At 43.8% G+C, this 17,970-nt stretch overlaps 1 protein-coding gene across 1 annotated transcript; it reads left to right on the top strand.

Annotated features, from left to right (window-relative positions):
* Positions 1-274: 274 nt before the first annotated feature.
* Positions 275-12,352, top strand: T265_03468 (hypothetical protein; the record flags this gene model as incomplete). Its single annotated transcript, XM_009167968.1, has 3 exons — positions 275-342; positions 8,049-8,315; positions 11,953-12,352. 3 exons carry the CDS (start codon positions 275-277, stop codon positions 12,350-12,352), a joined length of 735 nt encoding a protein of 244 aa, XP_009166232.1.
* Positions 12,353-17,970: the final 5,618 nt, after the last annotated feature.

Here is a 17,970-nt window from a genome sequence, read left to right on the forward strand (position 1 = left end):
TTCAACCAAATGTGCTGTGTCAGGACACCTCATGGTTGCTGAAAATCCTTCGACAGTCCACAGTCAGTTCTTGGAGCTCATCCGATAGGCGCTTTCCTCGAGTTTCCGTCAACCTTGTGCTCTGCCTGTATCTAAAGTGCACGAAATTAGCAAACTGCATTGATGTGTATGCCAGCTTTTAATTTCATGACAGTGTGTGAGATTTCAGGGGCTTTTGAGTAGTTTCCTTCAGGGAAATATACTGCTATAGACGGGATGTCGTACTGACTGAAACATGGGTTGGACCTTGTGCAGCATTCAATTGAAGAATACCATGAACAAACGTTTTGAGCTGGAATTCGGGTAAGTCTCCCGTAAACACCGAATTAGTTTCAAAAGTGTGTGTGATTCTAATGTGATTTTAATGCCTCATTTTGGAACAAAGCAATTTTACACACTTCAAGTTATGCTCAAGAGACAAACGGTCAAGTCTTTCTCACTGGACCAGTTTTTCAGACCTCGAAGTACACAAACATTTCTCACGTGACAGATAAACGTTCTTGTACGGTTGGTTAGTCGCGGTAACTCAGCCAAAGCAATCCTTCTGTTGGCAGACAAGCCAGTTATTGGTCACTTTGAAGAATGAACACCATAAATAGACTTTTCTTGGGAAGGTTGTTAGCCACTTTGAAGAATGGACATCATAAATAACCTTTTTTGGGAATTTTAAAGGTGACGAACTAATGGGGCAGAATTTCAGTGTTCACTCAGGTACCCGAGGAAGCTTCACCAAGGTAATCGAGGACGTAAACATTAAATCTGGGTAGTTGTTGACATGATGAGAAAAGCTACAATTGTTCAGTGTGAAGGGTAAAAGTTTTGTCACATACTCTACATTTGTTTTTTACCGAGAAGAACTTTCCCATTCCCCTTCTTTAAAAGTTGCTAAAGTTTCTAATATGAGTTCTGCTAAACGGGGCAAAAGAACAACTGTAATGTGGAAACAGATGGGCTGTCAGGAAAGCAACGGTCACGAAAACAACTCCAGAATGCCCGAAGTTTCCTGAGACCCTCAAATTCCACTAAACTCTCAATAGAGACGCCGGCAAGCATCCAGGTCAGTCGATCAATAAAATCGATGGAAAGTGCCATTCAAATGCCACGAGGCCCTTTGTAAATTATGCGCCCATTTGTTTGCAACAAAGCTAGTGTGCTCCTTGTTAGGGAGTCTTTTTACAGCACTAAGGCACTGAACCGGGGAGGCAACTTAGCTAAAAAACCAATCTAAGCAACTCTCAACGAGAAAACACGATCCGCGGCGTGCGGTGATCTTAACTTGTTGAGAAATCTGAAACAGTCCAGCGGCTCTGTTCCCATCCAACTGGTTGACCGTAAGTAGCCATATTTTCTAACACGAACTGATTGTTCAAACATTTTGTCCTTGACCCTGGAGACATTACCACCAGCTGACAAATTTTTGACGTTCATTTATAAGGATGAAACGCTTCCGCAGGTACACTAACAGCCTAACCTTCTTTCGGCCATCAATACAAGGCACGCCACATTAATATTGAACAATTATACAAAAATAGAAAACTCATGACAATAATCTGGCGTCTGATTGACAAATCAAGTTAAACTTGGCAAGCTATTTAGAATTTATGTTGATTTTTTCATTGTGACATGACAGTTTTGGCGATAAGTTATTCGCTTGCGTGGGGCTTTTATTCCTCTAAAGCATCTATTACAAGTGGCCAAGATGACACACTTGGACGCATTAGTTCTACCTGAACGTCGTTCTGTGCATTTTAAACAAATCGATGCATCTTGTGTCGAGATTGTAACCAACAGCAAGCCATGTAGAAAAATCCATTTATCTGGATTTTGGTTGGATGGTGACATCCGAATATTCTGATTGGTCAACAAATAAGTGATCACAAGAACTGGGTGAAAAGGTCCAGTTCGAATGACTTCACCGTGCAAAAACGATGAGTATGTACGAATGGTCAAATGTGACAGCACGTGGATTCATGGGTAAGTAACCGCAGATCTGTGTCTAACTCATATTCTTGCTCATGGTGTGCCGTGGATAAGCACAATTTTTTGAATCAATGCTAAAACTTCGTCACTTGAGATTATCGGTTTTTGTTGCAGTCAAATAAATACGGCATAGTCCGTCTGTAAGAAAAAATTGGTTTGTGCGGCCGTCCAGCTCAAAGAGATGTTTGTTGGCGCTCTCAGACGGCGGCATGGTTTGAGTTGTATCTACAGACACTTGAAATAAGGATTGCTTGCTCGTCTAGAGAACTTCACGAAGGACAAAATCAGAATGCGCGAACGTTCTAGCCTAAACATTCCCATGTGTGTAACTTGTCCAAAATAGTTGAAATTCACACACTTGGGCAGACTGAACCACAGAGAGATGTTGGAAGTTTTTCTGTTCATCCAGTGGGAAGTACGGATGCGTGTGTTGTTTTTCGACGTTAAATTTTCAGACTGTTTCAATTTCCGTCCCTATCATTGGAGAAAAAGAAGATAAACGGTTGAGTTATAGATGCGACAAATTTCCTGGGAAGCCTGAGAAAAGACAAGGGTAGCAGAGTTGTGGCAGTCGGCCTAATCGACTATTTACAAGTTATGATTGATTTTATTTTTCAAAATGAAAAGAAATCACTCCAGAGCGTTGGTGAACAAACTGTACCAAAGAGAAGAAATGTACTCACTAGTTAGATAGCCTAAGGAGTGAGCAATATTCATGTGGTGAGCGTGGCGTTTGTCCAATGGATGACCAGTACAACCAAAGTGATGTAGTTCGGCTTCTGGGGTTAATCGATATCAGATTCCTGAGCCGACCCCCTGTGCTCAGTGATGGTCAACTCAAGAAACAAAAATGAATCGGTCATCAATCGGTCAACTATAGGCAGGCGCTACTGACAGGCGCTGACTGCTTATCGATTTTGCGAACCTGCACTCGGATTTTTTGTTAGTTTGTTAATTTTCAAATGCAAAAGTCAGCTAACGTTTCTGGAAAAGATTCATTTTATCTAATATCCGCAGTCCTAGAACGATTATGAATTTTGAAGGTAATGCCGACAAAAAAGGGTGTAAATTCGTGCGCCATTTTAGTTTGCTCACTCGGTTAGGTGAACTCCAACATTATCCCCAGAACTCCTGTGGGACAGATCCCGAATTTCAAACGCAACATCCTACGCTGATTTAGGATGTAGTGAGCAAGTAACCAGTTCCAATAACTTAATGACATATCTTTAATCCTTTCCCCATTACCGAAGTTCCAATTTCGAATCAGTGCGTTCAAAGGCTGATAGAAATTATCGCTTTAAGACCATGGAACCCGGTCCCTAACAGGAGTGTGTCGGGAATTTTTCTACACAAGATTTATTGTTATCACTGATGTCGTGCTGTGGTGTGTGAATCGCTTTTTGTAGATATGATATCCTATGTGTCATACAATGATTTTTTGTAAAGAAATAAGGAACTTATGAAGTTCGCCAACTTCTCTCTGGTTTCGTTTAACGAGAGACTCAACTTAGCCCAGCTGAACTTTTCTTATCTTCTTCCAAAATTTTGTGCACTAACCCTCCCTGGAGAGAGTTAAGTTTAATTATCCAGAGCACATTAAACCCTGTTTGTTTTCAGATGACGGTGGGGACGTCTCCCTTACCGCGGTCATTCTGACTGCCCTCTGCTCGGTTACCATAATCCTACTCCTGATTGTGTGTTTACTCATGGGGCTTCGAAAGATGCAGGACCTCCAAAAACTCCTCTATCCTCCCCGCAGTTTGAATTCATCAGTCGTGAAGTGAGTGAATCGATAGTCGTATTTAAAAAGCATCCGATGGCGCTTTTTCCTTCTTTTTGATACCCCGTCCTCGTGAAACAGCCCCTGCTTATCACGTTACACATTACCAGTCAGGTATTCTGTCCACTTTGAAATCAGCTGTGCACGGGGTTGCTCTTATCTATTACAGACGACCTTGAAACAGGTTGTGTGATGTTCTGACCAAGGCATACAAATACGACCATGTTGAACAGTGAGGAAAATGCAACTTCATTCCAAAGTACCGACTGCCTGTTTTTTTTTGTGCGAGTGTGAATGGAATTCACGAGTCACAAAGTTGGTTGGACAACTGAACCATGCCCTGGCATCGCACCGTAACCTCAGCGTACAAGATAACCCAAATTTAACGGTGGCAAGCTCCCCCTGAAGATGACCGACGCAACCTTTGGGGAGTAGGGGCGGGTAAAAAGATCGAAGGTGTCTCCCGAAAGCTAATATTTACATCCTGACAGCATATGGTGACGGTTCTGAACTATTCATGGTTGGGGTAAACTCAGCTCGTGGGAAACCAACACTTACCTGTTCGATATCTTCGGAACGTCATTTGAGAGTTCCAGAAATCAATAGTGTAGCACTGGGCTCGAATCTAGTGCTTTTCTTCATGAATGTGTTGTAAAAACATAGTCAAATGATATTGGCGATCTTGTGGAATGTAGGTAGCCAGGGTGCGTTGCTGGGTTGTTGGTCTGTTCACCGAGCTCGACAGCTTCATCACCAATCGAGGTGACATCGTCAGTGCAGGGTTGAGTGGGTGGATCTCTCCTCTTCTGCATGTGATTATATAGCTTCTAAACAGTATCTGGTAGTTCTGAAAGCAGTCTTCGCGTAGTTTGATTGGTTCCCTATGAAGCTGAGTTGGTCTCAATCTCTTGTGTCTGGTTGGGCGCATTCAATTTCACAGTTTTGTGTGTGATTGTTCTGTTGTGATTTAACCGCTTTCTTCTTGCTTAACGGTGTGAACAAGCTCAAAATATTCTAGTCTCATTGTCTTGGAGTGTCTATTTCCGAATTTACTGACAGAAAGGTCCATGGTTCGAACCCGACCCACTCTACCTCTCGACTTTCCCTGTCTAGGCTTGGGCAAACAGGTAGTTTCCCAGCCATCGTGCTTGCTTTGGGTGGCATGGCAGCTAGGCACCGAAAGGGTTTTAGAGCCGAACGAAGGGAGACAGTGTAACAGAAGTCCCCTCTGAGAACAGGAAGAATTTAATGAATTTCATTCCAACCCGAATTGATCGATGATCAGAGGTCAAGATCCAACCATGTTGAATACCCAGCCAGTAGTTTGCTGTCAAACTGGTTTGTTTTTTATCAAGATTCTACAACTCTTCTAGAAAAGATAGAATTGAACCGAGATCACAGTTTGTTCCCAACCTCAGACTTTCGAACACGGAATTTAAGAAAGCTATGTGGCGATTCCAGTTTGACATGCATTAAACTCCCGGAACAGCACGTTGCATAATTCGTCGGTGCGAACCACCACTGAGATGAAATCGTACTGAGTACAAGTCATGTGACATCGGTAAATCATCGTTAAACGTGGATTACTTGTATATCTCACATAAAATTTTTCATATGTTTTACTCAAGATTTCCACCAAGAACTTACAGTTATTCGCGCTATCCGTCTTTGGCTGGACCGCATTCAAATTAAGCCTGCACGCCTACTTGTTAGGTCCGTGTACGCATTTGTATACGATTCAATTAGACACCAGGTATCTTGGCATGTAACCAAGGATATCCCTTCATTGAGGATCAACCCGTGTACGCATTTGTATACGATTCAATTAGACAACCAGGTATCTGGCATGTAACCAAGGATATCCCTTCATTGAGGATCAACCTGGCGTTGAAAAAACACTTTTGTATGTGCTATTTACCTTACAAAGATAAATCGTCTTCATTGGGAATATAGTACGAATTTTTAGTTTGTCCGTCAACAGGCAAATTGTCAGAGTTCTCGGGGTTTTATTCTGCACCTACCCGTTCCTCTTTACCAATGCCATACCCGTAGCTCCAGCCCCAAATGTCTTTACTGCTCATATCACCCTCATATAAAACAACTCTGTGTTCTACTTGAACACAAACTGCACGCAATTCTATCACCACATTCATTCACACACGAATTTGGTTTTCACGGGATACCCGCTTGGAACTCAGCTGAATCTATTCGAGATATTGAAGTACACTTTCTTGATACGACACTTCTTAAAAGCTATCCGCTAGAGTTCCACCCTTCTGTGGGTTCGTCCTTCAGACCTGGTCTTAAAATCTCCATTATTCTCAAGTGTGGGGAGCTTCCATTGTCTGAAACCTATTAGCTCATACTAAATATCGATCTGCCGGAAACGTGAGGCGCTTCATGTGCAATCCAAATTTCTTTGGATAATGCTGAAAACGGGGGATACATGTGAAATTGTACTTAGTCGCCCATCAACATCTAGCAAACTTACAGATGCCAGAGAAGTAGTCATGACTCCTGAGTTGTTGTGAAATTCACTCACTTTTTTTAATTAGCACCTTACTTGAAGTATTTCGCCTGATAGGATTATTCCGGTGAGTCCACACGCAAACCGTTCATTAGGACCGCTCAAACTAATAGACGTAACATATTACTCACAAAGTTGCTGAAAACTCTCTGGTAGCTCGAGATCAGTTCGGCTCTTCCACTTTGGGCTCGTCAGATTGATGCAGTCCCCGGGTTTCCATCATCCTTATGTTCTACATGAACTCAAAGTGCACATTAGCGAAATACACTCATTTGTAAAAAATGTGGTTTTGCGAGAGACTCGCCTGGAAACCAGCAGAATCTCTCTTTCAACATGTTTCTAACTAACTGAATGTACCGTACGAGGCCGCCTGATGTTTCATTTAGTACGATATTCGACATATCGCGTATAGACGTACTACACTACTCATGAGGTTGCTGAAAATTCTTCGACAACCTTTCGACCAGTTTCGCCCTTCTTGGAGCCCATCTGGTAAGCGCAGTCCCCGAGGCGAGTCTTTCGAAAAACCAAACTTGTTTGCAACTTTGCTCCAAGTAGAACATTAGTTCGATGGAAACTCGGTAACTGTACCTACCTGATGAGACCCAAGAAGGCCGAAACCAATTTTGGGTTGTCAAGAACATTTCAGTAACTTTTGAGTAGCTTTCTTTTCGAAAATATACTGTCGCACCAGATGAAACATCGTAAACGAGAGTTTCGTCCGAGTTTTATGTGGAAACCAAATTTTTATGCAAATGGGCGCATTCTATACGTATTAAGCCTTATTCATTAAGGGTTTACCGACTTTTCGATTGCGTAAAATTTGCCGCAGTACATTTTCTGTTTTATTTTTCAGTTGCAAAAAAATCAATAAAATCGGAAAACTCGTAGGCTCCTTATATGGGGACAATAGCAAGCACGATGGTACAACTGTGACACTGAGCTGTCATTTAGTGAATTCTTGAGCTTCGCTCATGTTGGAGGTGACTCGGAAACGACCTTGGTTACCTTTCACACCACGCCAGCACGCAGCGTTTCTATTTATGTGTCACATACATGCAAAGCCAACATTGATCACAAGCTCACTGAACAGCAGTCTACAAGATAATTTGAAAATTCAGACAGAAGTTTGGAAAAAACGGTTAGCCACGATAGATTTCTCAACATATCTGAGAAATCTCATGATGAATATTTATAGCTTTATTTAGTTCAGGACCAAATATATTTGGAAACATTCAATCGACGTAGAATGTCATTATCTGTACTATTATCAAACTACGAACGATGATCTTCTGATAAGGTTGGAAATACCTCATCTCAAATAAAGGGGAACCCTTTTCGCAATCTCACTATCACGCTTCGCATTGTCACTTAACCACTCAAGGAACGTTTCATTCAAACTCTAAACTGTGCGTGAAGACTATTCTGGAATGATTACCCAATTACTTGAACAATACGCCCAGTTTTTTACCAGTTTGATGTTCACGAGAGACTCACCTGAATAATGTGAGTAGGGTGTTGTGTCTAAAACCGTCTGGTCAGATGCATTCCACCAGCGTTGTAACCCCCTTAGCGAAATACACTGAGTAAAGTTTAAAAACACCATAAACGGGAAATTCAGCTGGGTTCCAGGTGAGTCTCCCCCGGTCGAAACCAAACTAAAATGCAAATGGCTGATTCAGCAACCTGTGGTAACTGCCGCTGACCCGCTCCAGCGCCTAGGTGCCGAAAAAAGACTCACAGAAGGGAACAGAACAGCTATATTCTGGACAAGCGAGTGCAAATGTACAACCTTCTCAAGCTATTTATTGGAGGGACACTGTCCGAACTTGGTTCACTGCTGACGCACGTGGTCTGGCCTTGGTGCGAGGCTGTGACGTGTTGCATATTGCGGGGACGTTGTCTGACGTTGATCAGCGCTGACTCGCGCTGTCTGGGTTTGATACAAGCCTGTGATGCGCAGCCCATTCAACACAGCTCAGAGTCTCGGTAGATTTCGGGCATTCAGTGGTGGTTTTCACAAAGCTAACCTTCCTGACAGTGTACTTCCCTAATTTCGTGCAATTTGGTTTCAAGTAGAACATAAGGTTGACGGAACTCGAGGGTTGCGCCCACCTGATGAGCTCCAGGGAGGGCGAAACCTGTCGTGGGCTGTGGAAGTGTTTTCAGCAACCCTACGAGTAGTGTGTTACGTCTATACTTGTAGACCCATTCTTCGGTGCCCATAAGCTTTCTGAAGGAAATCACTTACGAAGAGCCATAACTCTTCCAAGAGGAGAGCAAAATTACTGATTCACAAAGCTGTTTTCCACGTTGGGATGTGCCGAATTTCTAAATGAAAAAGATGGGGGAACCGAACTCACCATCTCCCGTTTAATAGCTGAAGACTAAACCGAAAAGGGTCATCTCGTACTTTGTAACTTACGTCACTGATGCCTCATCCACATCATGCCCTCACGTGCTGACTGACTCATCGAATGGGGAACCACCAAGATGGAAGACTTACTAGTCACATCACGTGGTCACGTGATACTACTTCATTGTAGACAATGATCTTTACATGATGACATATCTGAGGGCGACCAATCAGGTAGCTCAAAAGAAGACTAAAAAGCAGGTGACGTATAGTGTAAGGGTTTTTTTTGAAAGAATGAAAAAGTTGCAGATTATGTGTTCCCCAGCGGCATTTTATGTGCGAGCGACGCATAGCTCATTCGGCTGTTGTGCGATAACAGGAATATGGTCGATTCCCCAGTAGGAACCTCGTCCCTTCCGGTGCTATCTTCCTTGCCTCCTGGAATAAAACACGAGGGCGGAGATAGTGTAAGGTTGCCCAAGCCGAGCGGTCGAGATGTCATGATCGAGTTTGAATCGGGACTTCAGAAAGGGATCACACCTACCCAGCAGATGTGTCCTACTCGGAGGACCTCTGTATTGTAGTCATTGAGGTGACACTCCTTCTTTCGGGTCGTGTTTCAAATTGAAAGTTTCACGGCGGTGGTACCTCTTTAAATGATTGAAAAATTCCAAACAGTATGTCTCTAAAACGAAGGATAAAATACTTGAAGGTGTAAAATAGAGAAGCGCACCGTTTCGGTTTGACTTTAGGTAATCAAAGCACACATCTAGAACAATAAAAAAACAATAAAAATAAAGTAGGAGTAGATGGGACCGTGAAATCTGAGTACGTTGAGCAAACTGAGATGAGGATAAGTGAGGAGTTGGTACGGTTGAATTTCGCGCAGTTTCCACGAGAACAGGCAGCTTTATCGATCGCGTTTCCCGTCACCTGCATGTTGGCCCCTAGAACCCGCAGGACAGTGGTTTTTTGTGATAAACAGGTTCGGAATGGTGAATAATTAAACGCTGGCAAGAGCCCTGGGAAAATAATTTTTGAAAAAATACAATGAGATAATATATCATAATATAATATGATACGATGTAATATAATACAATATAACATAATATAATGTAATGCAATATGATAAAGCACAGCATAGCATAATATAATATATAATATAGTGTATAATATAATGTAGTACGGTATAATATAGAATTACATAACATTATCAGGATGGTCAGATTCCTGAAAGCAACTTCAGAACGCCCGGAACCTACTGCTCCACCAAAAACTCAACTGGAAAGCCGGCAAGCATCCAGGCCAGTCAATCATTCAATCAATTCAGCAAAACCTGATGAGTGTTCTTGCGCGCCACAGAAGCACGACCGAATGTGATCAGCTTTCAGGCTTTTCACAGAGGCACGATCGATGTTGATGGGTGATCACTAACGCCTATCAGACAGCCTGGATCAATGTCAGAAAGTCCCCTTTAAATAGCGTGGGGCCGTTGTAACTTTTGCTCTCGCACTCGCTTGTTCGGAATACAGCTGTTGTGTTCCCTTCTGTGAGTCTTTTCTCTCCGACACTAGGCACTGGAGCGGGTCAGCAGAAGATACCACAGATTGAGGAATCAGCAGATATAACAAACATAAACATTAAAAGTCAGGACGTCAAGCAGTGGTACTTGAGTTTCACCATGCTTGTTCAACTCAGCAGAGCAGAGGCGTGAGACATACGCCACCACTCGGTCAGGTATTGTACGCCCGATCAGGCGAAAAACTCAAAACCTTAGACAAAGTGGAGATGAAAGAACTAGAGCATGGTGTACATAATTATGGAAAATACTCGTAGGAAAGTATGAACTGAAATAATCCACGATGGAGGTCATTCCGGGTAGTTTTTTCGCAAAAAGGAACTGGAGAATTCTGGCTTTAAACACCGCCTATGTCTGAGCGTAGCACCCGAAGATGGATGGGTATAGGGGGTGGGGGGGGGGGAGAGATCTCTGATTGGTAAGCGAAGTGATCGTTTTGTAAACGAAGGGTTATGGAATGGAATTCGAGTTCTCTAGGTTCAAAGAAGGACAACTCACGATAGATGGCCAGCCATCCTAACTGGTGAAGTTGCCCCTGTCACCATCAACGGTGGCTTTGTACTTCGTGAAGACATTCGTATAATCAAGAATGACGACCCAGCTGATGTGCACATACGCGATTCTTTCAGGTGATCACAGGGAGACACGTATACTCAGGAAATGAGAACCGTTTGGGAAAGTGGAGATGAGTCAAGTGCGTTGAGCGACATTTCCAAAGTCTTCTGACCAAAATATCATTGGTACGTCACCATTACTTTAGACAAGAGAGGAAAATTGGCCTATGGTTCTACAATGCGGGAGAATATCCCTGGAAAAAAATTAATTGACGTAATGAGGACTGTCTGGTCACCGGGGGGTTGGAAAAACCTGATCACCGTGTGATGTTGGGGTATGTGGAAAGTGACGGTGTAAAGAGTGAAGTTTGTGGTGAGAATGTGGCAGCTTGGTTTCCTCGAACAGCAGCTTATGCAGGCACCACATTGAATGTGAGTCTGGGTGTCAAGTCCTATGATTCTCTTGCACCATTGCCCACCGGTCCTTTTTCGTTGCGATTAGAGTGAGTTTCACACTGAAAATGATTAGGGGACAGAACAACCGGTTTCTTTCAACTCGGTTTTTCACCATTTATGCGGTACCTGTCTAGGAAGTTGCAATTATCTCCCAGTTTGTGCCAAAGTGCTCCTGTTGATGAAAGAGACAAAATCCTCAACCGGTCGGGTCACCCATACACTATGGCTGAATAAAGACAGTCCAACACAAGTCACTCGGCTAATTTCATCCCAACTTTGCCTGACGCACTTCCCGTATTCAAATTGTGACATTCTCTATAGTCTGATCTGTTATTAGGTAAAAGTAGACTGAAATTTGAAGCCGACTGCGGACGTGAAAGTCGGTTTCCGGAAACGGAGACTGCTCATTCAGACCACTTTGTCGGCGAACTGTGAACAGATCCGTTCACATAAGTTTGCAGTTCAAACAATGTGATCACTTTTTGTTCACGCTGGTCCTATTTATAGCTATTTTCATTTTGGTGTGCTCACAATAATTCACGCAAAATTCCACCTTTCAGGAATTCATTTTTAAGCTACTATGCTGCTGTCTGATGCCATTCAAAGGATTTAACGAAAAGTGTAGATGGGGGGACTATTGGTTTGCACCCTTTTGTAATTCCACTTAATATCTTTCTTCAGGATTCCCGATACCTGTTCAAACCCAGCACATCAGACGACCAGCCGGTTAGTTCGATCGATCTCCACCCCGGCTGGGTTTCAAAACGCCTCCTCCGCCCACTTGCCCCGGTCGACCAATCACAACTGGATACCCTATGTCATCCAATCGATTCCACCACAGAATGGTCAGACATACACCGCTCTGTGGCAAATCTCATCGAACCAGTCACTCACCAAGCCAGTGGCAATCAGATTGGTTGGTGTTAATGGGACAGATGTGAAGATTGGAAGTCGACTGGGCTTGGTGTCACGTGGTATCCGGACCAGTAACACGATACAGGCAAGTTTAGGTTGCAGTGACCGTGGTTATCCTATACACTTTTGGAAGGAATCTATGGTGTCAAATTTGAATCAAAGTTAAGAGGTGACCAGAAGAAAGTGCTGAGCTTCGAAGTTGCACCGGACATAGAATGTCGCGTGGCAAAATTCTACGCTTGCTCAGAAAAAAGCACGCTACCAAAAATAGACCAAAATACTCATGATTGAAGATACTGTCCAACAATTTATACGAAATTGAAGGCTTTATCAATGATCATACAGCAGAAGAGTTTTAAAAGAACCTTTGACTATCAATGATTCATATGTTTACATAACTAGAGTGATTCTGGTCATACCGTTCACGTTTATACGCTAAAGTTTATTGTTTCTTAGCTAATAAGACTGGCTCTCAGAGAAAAAATGCATATCCGGAAGTTTCTAGGATAGAATTGTTTCCAATACTGACACTGACCCGAAAAACAAAATTCAACAATTCAAGGAAAACCATGATCATTCTGACTAGCTGAGCCGTTCATTGAGCGCTCTCGTTTACTGAAAAAGGCATTTGTGGACCGAATAAAATGAGTTTATCGGCCAAGCAGAAGACGGATCACCTTGGTCTAGACAGATTAAACAGTGTTCTTACTCCCCTGCCGCAGCAGCTGATATAGGGCTTCATAGGCAGACAAAATTTCTCACGAGTATCCCTAAAACTAGGCATCCGTTTGGGGATATGGAGTTTGCAGTCTTGGGGTTTTGCGGCATAGGTATTTTGTTTATAGCCACACAACTCTCGTTTGAACGGTCGTCCTCCTGTTCTGGTGTAATTATTCTGGTGAGTCACACCAGAGGGAGGGAAGCACTGGACTCGAGTTTCGCTCCTATCAGAGCTCATCAGCAATGCATATCCAATGGCCGTGCCGAATTCGAACCCCGGACATCTGACATGCAAGGCGAGCGTGCAACCACTACTCCACCAACGCACGTTGGACGCATTTGAATTTCCACGTCTGAACCGGCGAACGTGTTCACGCTTGGGCGATGTGATTGGTGTGCCCGATATGTTCTGTGCAAACGCGCACTGCCTTGATGGATTTTAACTGAACCGAGGCCTAGCGTTGTAGGCCTCGTGAATGAACCTGCTGTTGCGTGGAGAAATAACGAATTGTCTGAGCGGAACACCCGACGTCTTAAACGACGACCCAGTAACGTACCTTGGTTGGGTTGATCGATTGGCGCGCCAGTCTGGGCTTCCCAGTCAGGTAGCGCCACAGACTTATTCAAGCGCGAACATGTTCACATATTCAGATTCAGAAAAATCGGGTGAGTCCAGCGGGCACTGGTGGAGTAGTGGTTGCACGCTCGCCTCGCACGTCAAATGTGCGGAGTTTGGACTCTGGCACAGCCATTGGGTAAGCACTGATGATGAGCTCAAATCAGAGTGAAACTTGAGTTCAATGCTTACCTCCACCTTTTGGTGTGGACTCACCGGGATGACGATTGTTCTGATCCGTGATGACCAGCCAACCTAATGACACGAAGCAAAATCTGAACATGCCTAGTAAATGTTGCCGGAGGCTTTCAGAGGACAAACGTTAGAGGAGGACCTGATATTCAGGTCTTGTTGAAGCGATCTTTACGCGCTTTATCCTGGTAGGGACTCATCAGGTGTAGGTGACGAAATTCGACTGCCGGTTTAAATTCCACCAACCTAAGCCATGCGATCAACACTTTGTGGTTCCTAACAAATTTCCACACACGTTCCTAAACAAGTTAAAACCAATCGCACCCACTGCCCAGGGGAATAGCTTCTTAAAAAATACCTTAATGACACTCCTATTCGGTCGGGAAGTTTATTTTGAGTTTCCACGAAGACGCTCGGGACATTATTTGATGCCATAACTGGATGGCGGGCGTTTGAGAAATCCCACGGAAACGGTGGAAGAGTGTCACGTTGATCTGGTCAGTTCCACTTGGGAAATGAAGACAGATCAGCTTGGGATTGTTGCTTTTCTTTGTGTTTTCACAAAGGCTTTCCAGATTTCCAGTGTTCCTCCCAAAGTGATATGTGCCGTTTGAATATCATAGATGAGTATTCGGGACTTTCCAGGTAGATATTCTATACTTACTGTCCTCATGCAGACTCCACATTTGACCTTTCTTAAGGGTCTTGTTCCAGAAACCTATCTGGCAGAATGCAATAAGAGAGTAGGATAATTTTTTGATTCCCTCGATTAGGATGTATATCTTCTAGGATGAAAATCGATGCACTGTGTTCCTGAAAGTCACCTGACCTTCGTCCAATCGGAACACAGGCGGACAACCCAGTCGCCATCACACAAACGTCTAACTATAATCAAATTTCCTCTGATCAGTGAACGGATCGCCATTCGGCGAAAACCAACCAACGAATCGCTCTGATTTGCTGGATGAGAACGCAATTATTGGTGAAGAATCGTTTTTAAGGGAAGTTCCAGGTGAACTACTCACCAGTGTTAAGCCTTTCTATCTAATTTTCCAAAGCAAGTCATTTATTTGTACTGCCCCCTTATTCGCTTTTATACGGGCAGTGTTGCAACTTTAAATGGGACAGAGGCCTTCGAGTTTTCTGCACGACGGTGTATACTAAGAACAGTTCAGTCATGAGGTGGCAGTCGAGAGAAGCGTGTGAAATTGGGTATTTCCCAGATAGGCCTCGCAACTTATGAAAAAGTGCGTGTGCGATAATTGAAGCCCCGCCTCACATCTTGCCAGTTCCAACGTAATGTACGCACACAACCTTGACCTATTTCTAATGAAAACAATTCCCCATCCGCATCTAGGCTCGGTTTGTGCATAAATATTCTCGGTTCGGACGTAAAACCTTGAATGAAGTTTCTGACGCTTTCAACTCTCGTTCATTACAAGGAGACGGCAATACGGTTTTTGCAAAGCCACGGAGTGATCCATCAGCGACGTTTATGCAACAATGGCCACCAAATGACACTTTCAACTGTTTCTGACACGTGGAGCTGTAATGCCCGACAGTGTCGGCAAGAAATCAGTCTTCGAAAGGGAGCTTGGCTGGAGCGGTCTAGGATGGAGCTAGGGACAGTAATTCTACTCATTTTTTGCTGTTCCGAAAATTTGGTAAAAATCAAATTCTGCTCAGAGGAATTATCTATTAGCCACACGACCAATGTTGACTGAAAGAACTTTCTTCGCGAAGTTTGCGCCCGGAGGCTTTTGCAGACTCCAACAGTTATCGGTGGCCCAGGTCTACGCGTCGAGATCGATGGAACACTAATATCTCACCGTAAAAACCACGCAGGGTGAGCCCTTCTCCAGCAGTGGATTTTCGGAGGGATCTGCCGGGAAACTAAAGAGGTGTTCATACCGAAAACTTTGTTGATCCAAGGACTGGAGCTCACACGCAAACCATCGAATCTCTTTAGTACGTCTACAAGATGCAGAATAAACGCCAATGCGGCACAAACCGATCTTTAGTGGACACCTACTTGTGTGAATTCGTTTGGAGGCAGAAGAACCAAAAAAACTGACCTTTTCATGCAAATTAATAATGATGTGTCCGAATTTCACCCTCTTCAATAAAAACCCAAAAGAACAAATTTCATGTCCTCTTTTTCTAATCTTTTTTGTGTGGCGGGGGGTAATTTTTTGCGGGGCTTATCTGGAAAGTATCCGTGAAATCAACCTTGGCGAGTGCTGTTTCAGCAGTTTTCATTGCTGACATCCCAAAACATGAAGACATTTTGTAAAGGGCTTGAATGACGGCCAAGTTCATGATATTCCTAGGTAAGCAAGCCTTTGAAAAACAAGCGGAATAATACACGCTCTTTTAGGCTCTTCTCTAGTGTCCATTACTTTACATTGCCAATAATTTCCCCTCAGAGATTGCTACTTATTTCTACTTTCTGACTGCAGAATTTACTACCATCTACATCAATGGCCGAGCTGAACTCGGACAAGAACTTGACCGCTCCGCAGCAAGACTCGATGCCGAGTAAGTATCCTTTACTGTACTGGTTTACCTTTATAATGACACGTTCGTTTTCTGTCATCCACGGGCTTGCACATCGTTCAGCTGTAGCATCCCATCGTAACTGCCATTACAGTCTGTGCGAATCCTGACGGTTCGTTCGTCGAAACCTTCACGCGTTTACCATTGGTCGTTTTGGTATGCTGTCTGTCAGTATCACGTGATCGCCCCGTTTTGACTTTGACTGGATAAAGGTAGAGAGTAGGGAACAAAAGGTGTTTTTCGAGGTTCTTTTCATTAACCTCAAAAACTGAATCAGTGATCCTCTGAAATAGTGTTCACAGGTAGTTGAACTCACAGATACCTGCATCGCAAATCATGAGGTGACAGGGTCACTGGATAACAGGTTTGAGTTAACCGCGCGATTGGTAGACATCTTTGTGGAGCGTAATTGCTTTCAGAAACATTGAGGTTCAGCGATTATTCTCAAACCTAGAACAGTGGGTCACTTGGCGGGATTCTGATCAACAAAAACGTGAATCTTGGTGGTCTTGGTTGGTTCAGGAGCATTCGGAGTATGAACACAAGTTGCTTGTTCATGGAATGATCAACTTTGATCTGAGGTGACGCACCTGGGTAACTAGTGACCATTCAGTGATACAACAGGCCGTGTTCGAAGCAAGCATCCGGATAGGCACACACAGGAGTTGGTCTCTTTACTTTAAGCGCCGTCGTCTGAAGGCTGACGTGTAGGTTCGATAATCCCGAATGGAAGGATGGGGTTCGAACGTCTACACAAGGATAAGCGAATGTATACAACAAAACTCAAATGTTCAAAAGTGCACAGGTCCCTTACTAACCGGCGCAGTGCGGTGTCAACGTCCGCACACTCAACAAAGGTGAGCGGAGTGTTGGGTGCGGGTTGCCTTAGTCCCTTCTGACTGCAGTCTCGTGGTGCTCATTGACTGTACGATCACACGGAACTCATGAGAAAGCGAGTCAAGGCAGACTCAGCTAACGGGATACGAACGAGCATGGCTAAGTGGGTCAGCGGCGCACGTTCACACACACACACACACACACACACTAACACACAAGTGTCGGAGGGATGGCCTCTGCGGCAAAGCGAGTGGCGGTACAAATAAACAAAGCAATCGGAGAGCAAAAGTACGTAAGCGGAGTAAGCCAATGAATGAGGAGTTATCGTGAGGTCTAGTTAGATTCGATAGGCCTTCTGGCAACTGAGCTTCGTTTCCCTGACTGGTTACTTTGTACAAGCTCCTTCTCAGCTGAGTGCTATCTTGTCCACGGTATTTTAAACCATGTAGGCTTGAGTTTGGTTGATCGGGATCCCCCTTTTGTGTGACTGTGTCGGGTTACTTTTATTGGCAGTCAAATTGAAACAGTCCCACTGCCCTTTCGAAGAAAATGGACAACTATGTCGCGCTTTTATTGCTACTGATCCAAGTCACGTGGAAGCCTCGTGCATCATTTACAGGTGAATCATTGTGAAACACAGCGGTTAGTACGCATTTGATCTTGACTAGTGCCCATAAATGAATTCGCAACTTGCAGAGAGATCGTTCGATGCCACAACGAGGATACCACGTACATGCTCTTGATTTTTTTTGGAAATCAGTTTGGGGCTGAAAAACGTAGAGTGATCCCAGCTAATCTAACATAACAAGTCAGTAGCGCAGGCACTCGATGAGACTTTCGAGTGGATCTTACTACCGGTGGTT

The sequence above is a fragment of the Opisthorchis viverrini genome (genome assembly GCF_000715545.1).
Source record: "Opisthorchis viverrini unplaced genomic scaffold opera_v5_50, whole genome shotgun sequence".
In the NCBI taxonomy this organism is placed as follows: domain Eukaryota; kingdom Metazoa; phylum Platyhelminthes; class Trematoda; order Opisthorchiida; family Opisthorchiidae; genus Opisthorchis; species Opisthorchis viverrini.